At 46.3% G+C, this 14441-nt stretch overlaps 2 protein-coding genes across 4 annotated transcripts; one reads left to right on the forward strand and one right to left on the reverse strand.

Moving 5' to 3' along the window:
* Positions 1 to 507: 507 nt before the first annotated feature.
* Positions 508 to 5663, forward strand: lipib (lipase, member Ib). Its single transcript, XM_077554448.1, has 10 exons — positions 508 to 660; positions 1563 to 1948; positions 2220 to 2328; positions 2444 to 2545; positions 2776 to 2865; positions 2939 to 3106; positions 3263 to 3352; positions 3650 to 3758; positions 4705 to 4878; positions 5020 to 5663. The coding sequence occupies exons 1-10, from the start codon at positions 606 to 608 to the stop codon at positions 5102 to 5104; spliced, it is 1368 nt and encodes a 455-aa protein (XP_077410574.1). The 5' UTR covers positions 508 to 605; the 3' UTR covers positions 5105 to 5663.
* On the reverse strand, positions 2421 to 14288 carry LOC144040329 (uncharacterized). 3 transcript variants are annotated; one of them, XR_013289697.1, is made up of 13 exons: positions 14070 to 14288; positions 13596 to 13642; positions 12002 to 12613; positions 11087 to 11890; positions 7919 to 8073; positions 7735 to 7840; positions 7489 to 7552; positions 7224 to 7406; positions 7041 to 7143; positions 5853 to 5947; positions 4627 to 4789; positions 3613 to 3852; positions 2421 to 3127 (listed from the first exon to the last, which is right to left on the reverse strand). XR_013289697.1 is itself a non-coding variant. In XM_077554443.1 (10 exons), exons 2-10 carry the CDS (start codon positions 13631 to 13633, stop codon positions 5934 to 5936), a joined length of 2079 nt encoding a protein of 692 aa, XP_077410569.1. In that variant the 5' UTR covers positions 13634 to 13642; positions 14066 to 14288; the 3' UTR covers positions 5609 to 5933. The 3 variants fall into 3 exon arrangements, 1 of the variants encoding a protein (XP_077410569.1); XR_013289696.1 differs by lacking the exon at positions 2421 to 3127 and having other exon boundaries at positions 3221 to 3852; positions 4627 to 5947; XM_077554443.1 differs by lacking the exons at positions 2421 to 3127; positions 3613 to 3852; positions 4627 to 4789 and having other exon boundaries at positions 5609 to 5947; positions 14066 to 14288.
* Positions 14289 to 14441: the final 153 nt, after the last annotated feature.

Consider the following 14441-nt stretch of genomic DNA (forward strand, 5'->3'; position numbering starts at 1 on the left):
GTTGTGGAAAAGGACATTGTGAGACAAAAACTCACATTGTAAAAAATAAAAAAATAAAAATAAAAAAAACGTTTTCTTATCTTATAAAATCATGGAAAATAAGTATTTTTTAAAAAAAAAAAAAATTTAAGTATGACATTGTTAAAATAATCATTATGAAATATTCAATCATAATAAAATATGTCATATATTAAAGAATAGCATGAACACGTTTTATAATACTACTAATACCTAATTTTAATGAAACTCGTTTTTATTTAATTATGACACTTTGAGGCTGCCATACAAAGTAGGGTTTCAAATTAGGGTGTAAAATTAGGTTTAGGGTTTCAAAGGCTTCAAACAAGGGTTCAAAATAAATGCAAGTTTTCCAACTAGGGTTGGGTATCAGGGTAGGGTTTTAAATGTAAGCCTCGTTTCCACCGCTCGTATCTACTCTACTGTGCAAAAGTCACTCGAGCGGCTGCCACGCAAACAAAGCGCGTGATTGGTCGGCCTTGCTGCCACTCTCACCTTGGGCTCTTCCCCCTTGGGATCAAATCCTCGGAGCCTCCTTTGGATTCCGTCATTGGTCGGGACTCGGAGACGCCGCCGCGCGTGGAACGATGCTGGCCTGCAGACGACTGAGTCTTGTGCTGGGACTTGTGCTGCTCTGCCAAGGTAAGATCGGCTTTTGAAAACGATGATGATGATGATGATGATGATGAAATCATGATCAACGAAAATGCTGACATAAACATCATCATCCGTCCAAACCTTCTACAAGATGCCAGTTAACTACTATACAACTAACTCAATCTGATTTGCGATGTCGTAACCAGTGAAGGGAAATGAAGTCAACAAAGTTTGGAACTGGACTAAAGTAGCATTTTCAGGTACTTTTGACTTTAAAAACAGATATAAGGTATATATATAGATATGAGGTTAGGTTTAGCTCTCTAACCCAAAGGCTTGTTGCTTGAAGAAAACACACACTGTAGTGGTTTTCAGTTGCTGTCCCGCCCTCTTCTCGTGATTGACAGCTATAATTACCTCTTGCGAGTTCGAGTTGCGGCTGCGTTTTGTTTATAGCAGCCTGATCCAATTGAGGCCACTGTCGCACTCCACTTCTTCCGCTGTGTCCCATGAAACGCCGTTAAACGACCTGCTCCACAAAACTGGATCAAAGCCCTGCGGAACTTTCTAGACCAGATCGCCACAGTCAGGATTCACAACCCCCTGGACTTGGTCAGGTTGCTTGTTCTTAACCTGGGTTCAATTAAATGGCAAGGGTTTGGTGAGTCAGTCTTAGGAGGTCTGCAGAGGTCAAGACACACTTTCTTTAAAACAAACAAAAAAAATTTAAATAATATATATATAATTTTTTTTTTTGTAATGGTACGCCATGTGATTTCTTTATTATTGTAATTCCGTCATACTGACTCTGCCACGAAAAAAAGGTCAGACAAATATGCGCAATATGAATTCATATATAACGGAACTTGTGGTGTTCCACAGGGGTCAATTGTGGGGCCCCTGCTCTTTTCATTGCATCCAGCATGAGAACGAGGTTTCCGTTTCAGGCTTGGAGGAAGACGGCGACTCGTGCGACAACTTCACGGACCTGAACCTGTCTCACTGCTTCCTGGGCACCAGCCTGTACGTGCGGCTGCTGCTGTACACTCGCACCAACCCGGCGTGCGGGCGCGAGCTGCACCACCATCACTTCGCATCCGAGCCGCTCTTCAACCTCTCGCGGCCCACCGCCTTCGTCATCCACGGCTACCGGCCCACCGGAGCGCCGCCCGTGTGGATCGACCACCTGGTGCGCCTGCTGGCCGAGCAGCGGGACCTCAACGTCATCGTGGTGGACTGGAACCGGGGGGCCGCCAACCTCAACTACCTGACCGCCGTGGCTTACACCAGGGAGGCGGCACACAACCTGACGGGGTTCATCAGGAGCTTGCAGGTGAGATTTCTTGGCAAACGGAATCTCACAAAAGTGAGTTACACCCTCTCAGATATTTCATTAGACGGAATACTGGAACCATGTCTTGTGGTCTGACGAGACAAAAAAAAACAACTTACTTTGTTCAGATTGTGACGAGTAAAAATACATGCATGCCTTGCCTTGAGTCAAGCATAATGTTGAAAGTGTCGTCTTCTGAGTCCTGCATAAAATTGTTGGTCTCAGAAGTAAGCCTCAAAGGACACAGATTCATTTCTGATTTTCTCCTCAGGAAGGAGGAGCCTCGCTGGACTCCATGCACCTCATCGGCGTCAGTCTGGGTGCGCATCTCGCCGGCTTTGTGGGTGCCAACCTGAAGGGAAAGATCGGACGCATCACAGGTAACATGACCGAAACCCGAGGCCCACCTCCGCTATCTGCGATTACGAGAGAAGTTCCTCAACATCTGCCACATCTTGTACGTGAAACCTACGGCGCTTCCTTTTGTGCGTTCAGGTTTGGACCCGGCCGGGCCTCTCTTCACCAGCGCCACGCCGGACGAGAGGCTGGACCCGTCGGACGCCATGTTTGTGGACGTGCTGCACACCGACATGGACTGTGAGCCTCAACGTGCTAACATGCTAACGCTACAGCAACAATTGTACATCAAAAAAAGAGTTTATTCTACTTTTTACCGTGTTATCAATTCAGCGTTACAGCGACATATTTAAAACCATGAAGAAGAATACAACAATGTTAAAAGTTAATTTGCGATTTAGCAAATTTTAGGGGAAAAATTATTCAGTTAGCGCAAAAATCTCATGTCGGCTCATTTGTGTGCGTTACAGCATTTGGCCTGCGGGGGGCCCACGGTCACATTGACTTCTACGCCAATGGGGGGGCCGACCAGCCCGGCTGCCCCAAAACCATCTTTGCCGGTAAGTGCGCACACGCTCACAAACGCTTGTGTGTCGCTGATGTTCAGCAAGCCCCGCCTCCCCCCCACAACAGGAAAGTCTTACTTCGTGTGCGACCACCAGCGTTCGATGCTCCTGTACCTTTGCGCCCTCAACGGCACGTGCAGCCTGCCGGCGTACCCGTGCGCGTCCTACGCCGACTTCCTGGACGGACGCTGCCTGCGGTGCGAGGCCTTCAAACCCGCTTCCTGTCCGCAGCTCGGTGAGAACGCCACCAACACACCTTCAGTGATTGATTAGGATTGATTGAAAACAAACAACGCATCTTTGTTCAACTTCCATGTTTGTGACAAATTTTGCCTTGGCAAAGTTTGACTTTTTGATTTGACTGGTTGATGTTTCGTGCTCTCATTTGTAGGCTATGATGTCATCCAGTGGCGGGAAAGTCTTCTGCGACTTGGACAGACTAAAGCATTCTTCAGCACTACGGCCTCGCACCCCTACAGGAGTAAGTATGGCTGCCTTTCTTTTATTCAGAGGGCAGGATATGTCTTATTTTCAGATAAATTGTAATATTAAAAGATCAACTAACATTGCCAGATGAGGCTCCTCAGCTCACGGAAACGTAGTTCCTTAATTTGCCACAAGAGGGCGCCAAAGAAATGCTATTGCCTCACCACAAAAACATCTGTGACGAGTTGAACTTGAAAATGATGGAGCGCATTTTGTCTGGGGCGTTCACTGTAATTGATTTAAGTGTATCCTAACCTTCCACCCTGCACTTTGTTGATGTTGTGCGTCCCAGAGCTGAATTACAGGGTGGACATGGTGACGTGGAACCAGTACCTCCGCTGGGGGGTGGTCTTCATCCGCCTGCACAGTGGCAGGAACGTCACCGAGGCCCGCATTGACCAGTGAGTTTTGTCTCCTCACCAAATGCTTTCGTCCATTATTTGCTGTAAGATTCTGCAATTTTCCCACCGTTGTTGTTGTTGTTCAGGCCAAAACCTTATCAAATATAAAAGTAGTACTTTGTCACCATCTTATGGCATCTACAGGCAATTGTAAACCTTATGGGGGGAGCGTCAATTTCATCTTGGGTGGCCAAGTGTGTCAACAATTTTTATCAAGTCTAATTGCATTTATTTAGCTCATTAAATCATTGCGTCATTGGAAAAGAAAAAAAAAAGGTTTTAGAATGTCTGTCATTAAATAACCAGCTTAATTATAATTGAGTTAACAGTTATTATTTATTGAATTGTATTTTTAAATTATTTAATAAGACACTTGAAAACTAATTGGCTTAATTATAAAATAAAATAACAGAATGATTTACATTGTAGTATTTAACAAAATATATTAATTTTTTTATAAACATTTTTATTGGTGTCTTAATTTTAATTAACAAATTTAATAAGAAAAAAATCATTCAGTTAATTTATTGCAGTTTTTAAAATTGGTTTTCAAGTAAATTGCGAAGGTAAATTCATTGTGTTAATTATAATCAAGCCAGTTATTTAAAAACAGACACTTGAAAACTTAAACAATTTATATATATACAATAAATGAATAAAGCAATGATTTAATAAACTAAATGAACGCAACGTCTAATTGGTGAACATGCGGGGCAAAAAAGTATCTGGCCAGTTTCCCATAGACTTGCTATTGGATTTTGGCCACATTTTTTACTCCACGAAAACCACTTGTCCACCCAGGATGTGCTTGAACGCGCCCCCAGACAATTTAGAATTGCCTGAAAATGTGAAGCCTTCGAACTCCTACCTGCAAGTCAGACAACAAACGACTCCACAAAACGTGTTGCAACTGCTCATTGTGTCTTGTTGGTCTCTTGTGCTCCAGCAAGCCTCTTCGCTTCGAGCAGTTCACGTCCACGCGCCTCCTGGCCCAGTTCGACGAGGACCTGCCGCACGTGCACAAGATCTCCCTGCGCATCAACACGGGCAACGTGATCGGGCCTCGCTACAAGATCCGACTGCTGCGAATACGACTGACGCCGCTGGAGCACCCGCAAAGGTCGGACCAGACTTATTTAAATTTTTATTTCAACTTGTTATTTTTCCGACGGTCCTGATGCTAATATAACGCGCCGCAGACGGGCTGAAATGATCATACGCGTGTTCCCGTCGTTAACATGCTTTTCCTGATCCCGCCCAGGCCGCTGATGTGCCGCTTTGACATCATCATGGAGGAGAACACGGAGGTGGCGTTCCGGCCGCTGTCGTGCGACTCTCGCCTCTGATTGGACGTGCTTGGCGGCACTGTGGGCGGAGCTACACAAAACGCGTCACACAAACAATCGACAAGCTGTTTGCTGCTGCGCCATCGGAAGGTGAATGTGAACCGACAGCGTTGAAGTGCTTTCGAGTACCTGCAAGGTAGAAAAGTGCTACACGAGTGAAAGGTCATTTAGTCTATTTGTGCCCGGCAACAACTGCATCGAGCTTCCTGATTGGCTACCTGTCACGATGCAATCGTGGTGAGCCCGAAGGATTTGCTCGAAGAAATGTGAAACGGCTTTAAGACGGAGGTAAAAAAAAAATCACACCCAATGACAAGATAGTCACTCGGGATCATTTTTGGAGACATCGGATAATCTGGATTTCCATCGGGATTGAGGTCAAATTAGGCCTGATTATTATTATTGTGTGTGTACACATCTACTCTCACGTGGCCAACTGCAGGTTTTACTTTGTGCCTTTGATACTTCTTGTGTTTCATATTGATGTTTACAAACACACAATGATGATTTTTATTTTATTTTATTGTCATAACATAAGTAAATAAAGTCAATCTGCTAATTTCTCATTGCTCCATGAGTCGCATACAGAAAACAAAAAGAACCATGTGAGCATTTCATTCTGGTCTTCACTATTAAGACATCCTTGCACTAGTGGAATATGGAATAACGGCTCAAAATGGCTGCCTTAAGAACCGCTACAAACCAAAACAAGACCACATGGAGAACATTGCTTGACACATGGACTCACTTTTAAGGGCAGACGATTGGAAAGAGCTGCAGGGGAAGGATGAATGAAACTTCGGGACTGCTCGTCTTTCGGCGGGCGGCGTCACCAGCTGGGACCTGCGGGGACGGGACGCGCACGCACGCGCACACACACACACACACACACACACACACACACACACAAAAGGAAAGAAGAAGAAATTGAGGTTAAGTCAAGAGACGGCGGCTCTAATGCGGATCACGACAACGGCGGAGGATTTTTTAGCCGCGTGGGCGTGGCTGAGCCAGAAGAGCAAACGAGATTGGATGAGCGCTAAGGATGCAGTCACTGGGTCTTAGGTCAAAGCGGCCGGCGCGGTCGTTACACAAGCCGGGCAGAAAAAGACATCTAAAAAAGACGTGTTGAGCTGCAGGCGGGAACATCCCAAAAGGGGATCAACGCGATTATGCAATTTTTTTTGACAAAAAAAAAAAAGGAGTTCCCGGCAGTCCGGTCAGGCTAGGCAAGGTAAGCACTGCCTGTCCCAGGATGAAATGAATGTTTTTGTTTTTTTTTTGAATTATTGCTTTTATTTCAGGTATATAGTGACAACATTTGGTGATTTTCATACTTCAATTAAAAATGACTCATTACTTCGTCTGGCCTGCAGGCAAAAATGATCCTCCTGAAGGCACACCGCCACTTTTGTCATGTCCGCGTAGCGACGTGTGTTCGCGCATGCGTAGTCCGTTTCCCAGTCGAAAAGTCCTTTACGCAAATTGGCAGATCGCTACGCAGCCTTTTTAACGTCACTGTATTATGCATACGTGCATTCAAAAAAACACAGTGCAGAGCAACAAGGCGGTAAGTTGCAACATGGCCCTGGTTGATCTCTTAGTCTCTGCTTCCACCTGTTGGCCATTTTTTGTAATAACTACCATTGCTTCAGGTCAGAAGCTGCATCAAAGCCTTCTGAATGCTCTTGCATAAAAAAACATGTAAACACGTTTTTGGGCGGGAAGGACAAAGTAGTAAAAAACGTATTTACGTGTTTTTGGGTTTGAATTAGTTAAATCACCTTCCAAAATGTGTTGATCTATATCTTCCCTGCCAATTGCTGGCGACCCATCTCGGGTGTACCTCGCCTCTTGCGGGGGTAGTCTACCGCTCACCTCTGACCTTTAGCAAGCACTACAGAGGACATATGGACGGATGTTATTTGGAGATTACCCTCGTCATTGTTGTGGCGGTTCTGCATCCTGACGGGCTGCCGGCTCTTGAACCTCGACGTGGGGCCGGCATTCATCCTGTACTGACCACCTTGCCTGGGACCCTTAGCACACAGACAGACCAGGGTCAATGTCGCCCGATCTCGTACCTCGCCAGGCAGGTCACGTGCGCTTTCGCACTCACCGCGTTGCCGTCCCGCCTGTAGTCCCGGTCGTCTGGAAACATCGCATCGCCACCGCCGCCGCCGTACCAGATCTTGGCGGGGGCCGGCTGTCCAGTTCCCGGGATAGTGATGGTCACGCCCTCCAGACGCTTCTGCCGCCGCCTCTCGAGGTCGTGTCTCAGGTCACCGGGCCCGTGCGACAGCTGGAAAGAAAAGAAAATGGCGGCAGAGGGTCAACCCGACGTGCGCCGGCGTCACCGCGAGATAGCAGGAAGTCGACTTCACCTGCGTGCCGGTTAAACCCGGGAAGAGCGGCTGGATGTTGTCGGGCGACGGCGTCATGTTCATGCTGAAGAAGGTCACAAGTTTGTCATGACAACATTCGTACATCGATGACACGCACAATTTTGGATTGATTTCAGAAAATTATTCTGCCCAACTTTGGATTTCATCCTGTTGTACTGCCTTGGGGGCGTATTTGCTTTGACTCGATTGTATAAAAGATGACATCATCATATCGGTTTGACGTACTGGTTAGATGAGAACCTCTGGTCCAGGGTCAGCCCCACCCCCTCCTCTTGTTGCGGCACAGAAAAACGTTTGTTCAACATGATGCCGTTGCCTTGAAAGTACAGCTCTGCAAAAAAAAAAAAAAACACACACAAACACAGTAAGAAGTGGCCTGTGACTCGCAGAGGCCAGACGGCATTCTGACCTTTGACACTGTGCACCAGGGTGATGATCTCCTGTGCAAATGTTCCCCCGCCGTCGCCGTCGGGCACTCTTGCGTCCGGCACGAAGCCCAGACGCTGGCGACTCACGTTGACCAGGTCCATCGAAAGCTGGCGTTCTGCAGAGTAGCACAGCGAGCTGCCAGGAAGAAGAGGAAGATGAGCCGTTAACTTCGTTTTTTTTTTTTTTTTTTTTCATGGATCCTAAAACTAAGACGTGACAGAAACGCTCCACTTAAGGTTGCCAAGTGGCAACATACAATACACGGACCGCGGCGTCGTCACGCTTTTAGTGTACTTTCACAAACGTAATCGTCCGTAGGTTGTTTATTTGTTAGGGTTATACTGCAACGAGGCCGAGCACAGTTTTGAGGTTGAGGGTTTGGATCCAGTTTGTGAGCTGCCTGCCCGTGTGGCGTTTTGCTTTCTTCGCTTTCTTGCTTTTCGCCAGCTCCCTCCCAACATTCCGAACTGGGGCAGAGAGATCTTGTGGCGACCAACTTGTTCTTAGACGTGGCTGGGACTGGTCTGACTATTCATGCCGTCCAAGCAGTCCAAGGTGTAGCCCCGCCCATCAGCCCTCAAGTCAGCAGGGATTGGCTCCGGCCAAGTAAGAACTGGCACTAAAGAAAATGAATGACTGAGATTGTGTTGGACTGGGGCAGAGGATCACTGATAAGGTTCAACTTCCAACGATAAATAAAGAATTCTGATGTAAATCACAGAACAAAAGAATCAAAATGACTTACCCGCTTAAAAGTTGGACCTCTTACATGAACTACGTACTTACGTGCACACTAAAATCGGAATATCGCTCAAATAAACCAAGTTGGCAAGACTGATGCTACGCCACGCAAAATGGATGCCCCACGTGATGCCACGCGTGTCCACAGGAAGTGACGAGACAGGCCGGCCTCCAGTTTTCCACCGTGATTACGATTTGCCTTGACCACTTTTCTCCTTTTGACGCGTGAGAAACATCCCTTGGCCAACAAATGACGGGACTATTTCATGGCAATGATGTCACTTCCTGCTATTGTCTCGCATCTTCAACAGACTTGAAAACGGCGTTGATGTCACTTCTTCCTCTTGTCCCGCCTCCTGATGGTTACATCTGAACTGACAATCCAAACTCACTCTAAAAATAACTTCTGTATTTAAAGCGACGATGTCACTTTCTCTTTTGTCCCGCCTCTTGATGGCTACATCTGACTGACTTCAAGTAATGATGTCACTTCCTGTTTTTTTTTTTTCTTGCCTCCTGATGGTCCCATCTGATTGACGACGTAACCTCATGTCCCATCTTCATCCCTCTGAAAGTTTTGTGGCGATGTCGGCACTTCCTGACAATTGCATGTGATTGACAGTTTGAGCTCACGTCACATCTTCACTCGTTCGGTAAGAATCTGGAGTTTTACAGCAATGATGTCACTTTTGTCCACCTCGAGGTTCATGCTTGATGGCAGTCTGAGCTTGCCTCTTATCTTCAGTACTGAGTGACACTTTTGGTGTTTGACGGCGATGATGTCACTTCCTCCTTTTGTCACCTGGCATGTCACCATCTTGTACACTCTTAGTGAGAGTAACGTGCGGACCAAAAACGCCGTGCTGCCTCCTGAGGTTGACGTTTGCGGCTGAAAGACGACGTTTCATATTTTCTTTGCTGAAGTCGAGTTGAAGAACGAATGCTCGTGATCAATCGAGACGACTCTGATCTTCCATTAGCACGCGGTCCAATGTGTTTACATCCGGGTTTGGATGGAAGAACGTCCATTGCTGAGCTTTTGTTCCTTAAAATGAAGACAAGCTGTGGATTCATTCGTTCATTAGCATCCATGTCAAGTCCAACACGTTGGCCAGCGTTTGGATGGAAGTCTGTTCCTTTAAATGAAGACGAGATGTTCCTTGGCGGCAACAGGTTTGCTTGTGTTACTGTTCCTTTAAATGGGCATCATGTTCATCGGCATCCATCTTGAGTCCAGCTGTTTTACTTTTGTTTTCAGTTTAGAAGGACGTCCATGATTTTGCTACAATTGCGTGATATGAAGAATACACTTGATGGACGTTAGCATCATGTGAACGGAAGGACGTCCATTGTGGTAATTGTTCCTATAAATGAAGAATAGTGTAGCTCCGAATCTTCAATCCTTTCCATGTTTGGACAGAAGGAAGTCCATGACTGCGTAACTTGGAATGTTCCTTTGCACACGTTGTGTTGGATGGACTTAACATCCAACACAACGTGTTCATGTTGTTAATGATCACGAAATGTTTCTCCACGCCGCTTAACGCCATCATCGGTCTTGTGCCATCGCATGACCGCACTTTTTCAGCTTCCTCTTTGAAGCAATCCAAGCGAACGCTTCCTGCTTTTTGCCACATTCACAGAAAGCTTTTTAGATATTTTCTGCTCAATCAATTCCTTCGCTCCGAGAAAGAACGTTCTGGAAATGAGATAGCCAACGGATGAATAAAAGATGCGTTGAGACGTTTTGCTCGGTGAGAGCTTCGACGAGGATTCCGCCAATCTTCACCTCCGATGTGTGAATTTAACTTCCTCCCGGAAGTTGGTCATCGCCTTCGTCGCCTCTTCTTCTTAATATTGGCCTTCCGCTTGATTCCTTGTGTCTTGTCAATGATCCTTTCTTGAATGTGCATCCACGTCGTCCTGGTGGTGGTTTCCGAGGTGAGCGCATCCGAAATCAAAGTTGCAGGAGACAAAAGAGATCCATCCCGCTGCATCTTCTCTGTGGTGGCAACAGGAAGCAAAAGACTTCCATGGAATTCCAAATCTTCCAGTGATGTCACTGGAAGAAGCTTGAGATGAGGTCACATGTGATGAGGCGTTGACATTCCAATTGTTTTTTGTCTGGCGAACTTACCGTATATCAAACATCAGAACGGGCCTTGTCATGTTTACTTCCATTTTTTCTCTCCTGAGGACATTTCAAAAATCAAAAATGTGCTGAGATGTTTTCGTTCCAATTCTGCTCAACCTTGTATCCTCCTGAAGAACCTTCCGGATGTCAAAGTCACTCACCCTAACTTATACACTTGCCAGTACAAACTTTCCCTAACTGCCATTTTTTCCTCTTCCCGCTCGTTTTGTCCACTTTGACCCTGAGCTCCGAGGACCAATAGGAATACTTTACCTTGTGCGCGGGGCGGACCGGCTCATGTCCACTTTGATGGTGAGCGTTTCCTCCGTTACCACGGTCATGCTTTTGGAGTCGGGTTCCTCCCAAACGCGCGTCCTGGGCCGCTCCACGTCGGGTTCATCCCGGTGCCAGCGTCGGTCCAGACTGGCAGGCTGGACATGCTCCAGGCGCCTCTCGTCGTCTTCTTCTCTCGTCCAGCCGGGCTCCGCCTCTTCTTCCTCGGCATTGGAGTAACAAGTGTCCCTTTGGGATCTGTATCCCGCTCTGGGCTCCTCACGAGGAACGTTCTGGTGGCTCCGAGAGGACTGCTGAAAGTTTGTCCGGTTCCCGTTCTTTCCAACCGGGTCGTGGCTGAACCTACCTCTGGCCGGATGGGAACCGCCGCTCCCTCTCTGGTTTGTGGCAGCACCTTGTCTGTCAAATCTGGTCAAGTTGGTCCGTTCTTGCGGCGGGGGGCTCCTCTTGTGTTCCGAGCCGTCCCTCCAATTGTCCGGGTTGTGGCGTTTTCTGGAATCTTCTCGGACATCCGACATTCTATTTGAAGTCCGTAATTGTTCCTGTGAGGAGCTCGTTTGACCAGCGCGTCTGTGTCTCACGTCAATCTCACGCTGTCCACCATTATCCGAGTGTTTCAGCCGCGGTCCCTTCCGGTTGTCTTGGAATCGCTGACCATGTTCATTGAAGCGAAGCGTTCCCGGGCCGAGAGCATTTGTGCCAGGGGGATCCCTGCGGAAGTCTCCGTCATCCTTGGCAGATGAGTGGCGCTGATCCCCAAAATCCTTGTTGTCCCGCTTAAACCTGCGACAGCGAGAGGACACGTCAACATCAGCAAGAGAAAGTAAGCAGAAGGAAAGAAGAGAATATCGGAAGTTTCTGTGCCTCTCAAGTGTGATTTAGCTGTAAATGTACCCGCTGTGATGGTGGTTGTCCGATTCTCTTCTCAGCCGCTTTAAGATGGGCTGAATATCTTCTCTTTGCCTGCTTCTGTTCAGATCTTCGGTGTTCTTATCCCTTCTGCTTCCTCTTTGCTCCTCGGATCTAACACTGGGGCTGACGTCTCGGAACCGCCCTTGGCCCCGCCATTCGGCGTCCCGCCTCCAGCCCGACGCTCCCTGTGAATGCTCTGAGAGACTGTTAGTGGACAGCGGCAATTTTTCCCTCTGGAACCTCGGAGGTGAACATGGCGACCTTCCACTGCTGTTAAAACTCTGGTGGAGGTCTTCTCTGAAGCCTCGTTGTTGTCTGTCTGCATTGGATCCGCCATCTCGCTGGGGGGAGCTTCTCGGGACCTGGCGGTCCTTCAAATCGTGCCGAGGTGACGGCCGCCGCCGAAAGCTTCCCTCCTGATCTCGCTGATGCCAAAAATGACCCTGGGAAGGAGAAGGAGGGGATCTCCTCTGACCTTCTGGGAACATGTCCTCACCAAACCTGCGATCTTCATCTCTGGCAGTGGGCCTCCAGTCACTTCCATAATGTCCTGCTGAAGCTCTGTAAGGTCCGTGTTCGTCCCATGTGAATCTCCTAGATAGCAGAACAGTCACAATAAGTGATGGATTTGGAACATATACCAGTGAGTGCCTCCAAAAAATTGGGCCGTCACGATAGCAACAACTCATTCAAAGTCAAGCAATCTCTGAGAATGATGCACCATCTTGCAATTGAAATCACTCCAATTTTCCACCCAATTCTCATATTGCAAAGAAAAATTCTGATGTTCTGCAAGAGTGTAGTTATACCTTTCTGTACTCATACAATGCTGGAGTAAAGCACAAATGAAAAACAACTACTGACAAATACTTTTCTAAAAGTTATAGAGGCATGTTGACCTGTTACTTGTATATGAGGGCTTATGATGAGAAATTGACTTGAGACTTAAAAACTAGCATTTGAACAGGGATGACTTTTAATGACCACGGACCGTCATTTTGTGTCTGAGCTGTATTTGCCATCGTCATATGTTTACCAGAATTTAGCTAGCATTAATTTGAGTGTGTCAATATTGTCAAATAAAATTAGTCAAGTTCAGAGGTGCAACAATTAATCAATTACTCAACTAATGAATCATTAAATTAGTCAACTATTTTTATAATCCAACAATCAGTTAATGATCTTGTTCAATTTAAAACGGCCAAAAAACAATAATGAACATGATTGTAACATTTCTACAGTGTCGATTTAAATAAATTTCTGCATTTGAATAAAGGGATGGAAACTTTATATGTACAGTATAGAATTAATCAAGTAACTTAAAAAAATTAATTGGAAGAGTAATTGATGGTTTGCTGCTGTTCTAACCAAACTGAACGTGTAATTAATCTCAGACGCGGTATGTGAAAGATGCCACCAAGTGGAGCAGAGGAAAGAGTAAGGAATTGTGAAATAATTCATTCAACAACAAAAAAAATCTCTTATAAATACCGCAAAAATCCGACATTGTTGTGATAGCAAAGGCAAATACTGGGGGAGCTAACAAATGGGACTTGTGGGTTGTCATTGCAACTACCTGCTTTGTGGCGACGGAGGAGACATCTGTCTGGACATTCCGGCTGCCTTTGAAGAACAAGAAAAGCTCCAGTCAGAACAAGGTCAACACGAACACGCTTCTTTTATTTGACATACTGCCTTGGCTGGAGGTTTGAGGGGAAATTCTCAATTGTTTAAAGTTTAAAATATGCAAATTGTAGCATCTAAAATTTGGAGTTATTCGTCCTAAAGCGAAAGGCATGAATGTTGCTGGCAGTCACGTGGTGTTGACAGGGGCTGCTTGTAGCGCAATTACCAGCAGTTAGCATCGAAGCTAATAAAAGTAAACCCTCTTAAAACTTTTTTTTTTCACACATTACCTTCAGTGAGCACTCTAAATGGGATTAAAGATACTTACATTTTCAGCAAAGCCCTAAAATAAAATTCAAAGCTCTGGCATCACATTTATGAAGAGGTGCGCTAGCTAATGCTAACTAGCATTTGACGCACCTACCTGCCTCTGCCGAGACGTCCTCCCTAGTGCTGCAGCGATTTAAAGCAACTACTTATATACACAAACACACACACACACAAATCACAATTATGACACTCGATGCTTTGAGGCCCTATTTATTGACACAAATAGACGCCAAAATCGCTTTTTCGCTGCTATTTCGCCTAAATGTGACGGAAAATGGCCGAATGCGCGCTCTTCTTCTGCTGCTGCTTTATCTTCTTCTCTTGTTTTTAGGCGGTTGGCAAATGGCTTGTAGCGTATTACCGCCACCAACTGGTATGGACTGCGGTCTGTCTCTTGACTGGACTCCCTCTCAAAAGAGCTGCAGTTCAATCAGATCACTGCGACTCAGATTCTGACCTCAACCAA

The sequence above is a fragment of the Vanacampus margaritifer genome, chromosome 20 (genome assembly GCF_051991255.1).
Source record: "Vanacampus margaritifer isolate UIUO_Vmar chromosome 20, RoL_Vmar_1.0, whole genome shotgun sequence".
Classification (NCBI taxonomy): Eukaryota; Metazoa; Chordata; class Actinopteri; order Syngnathiformes; family Syngnathidae; genus Vanacampus; species Vanacampus margaritifer.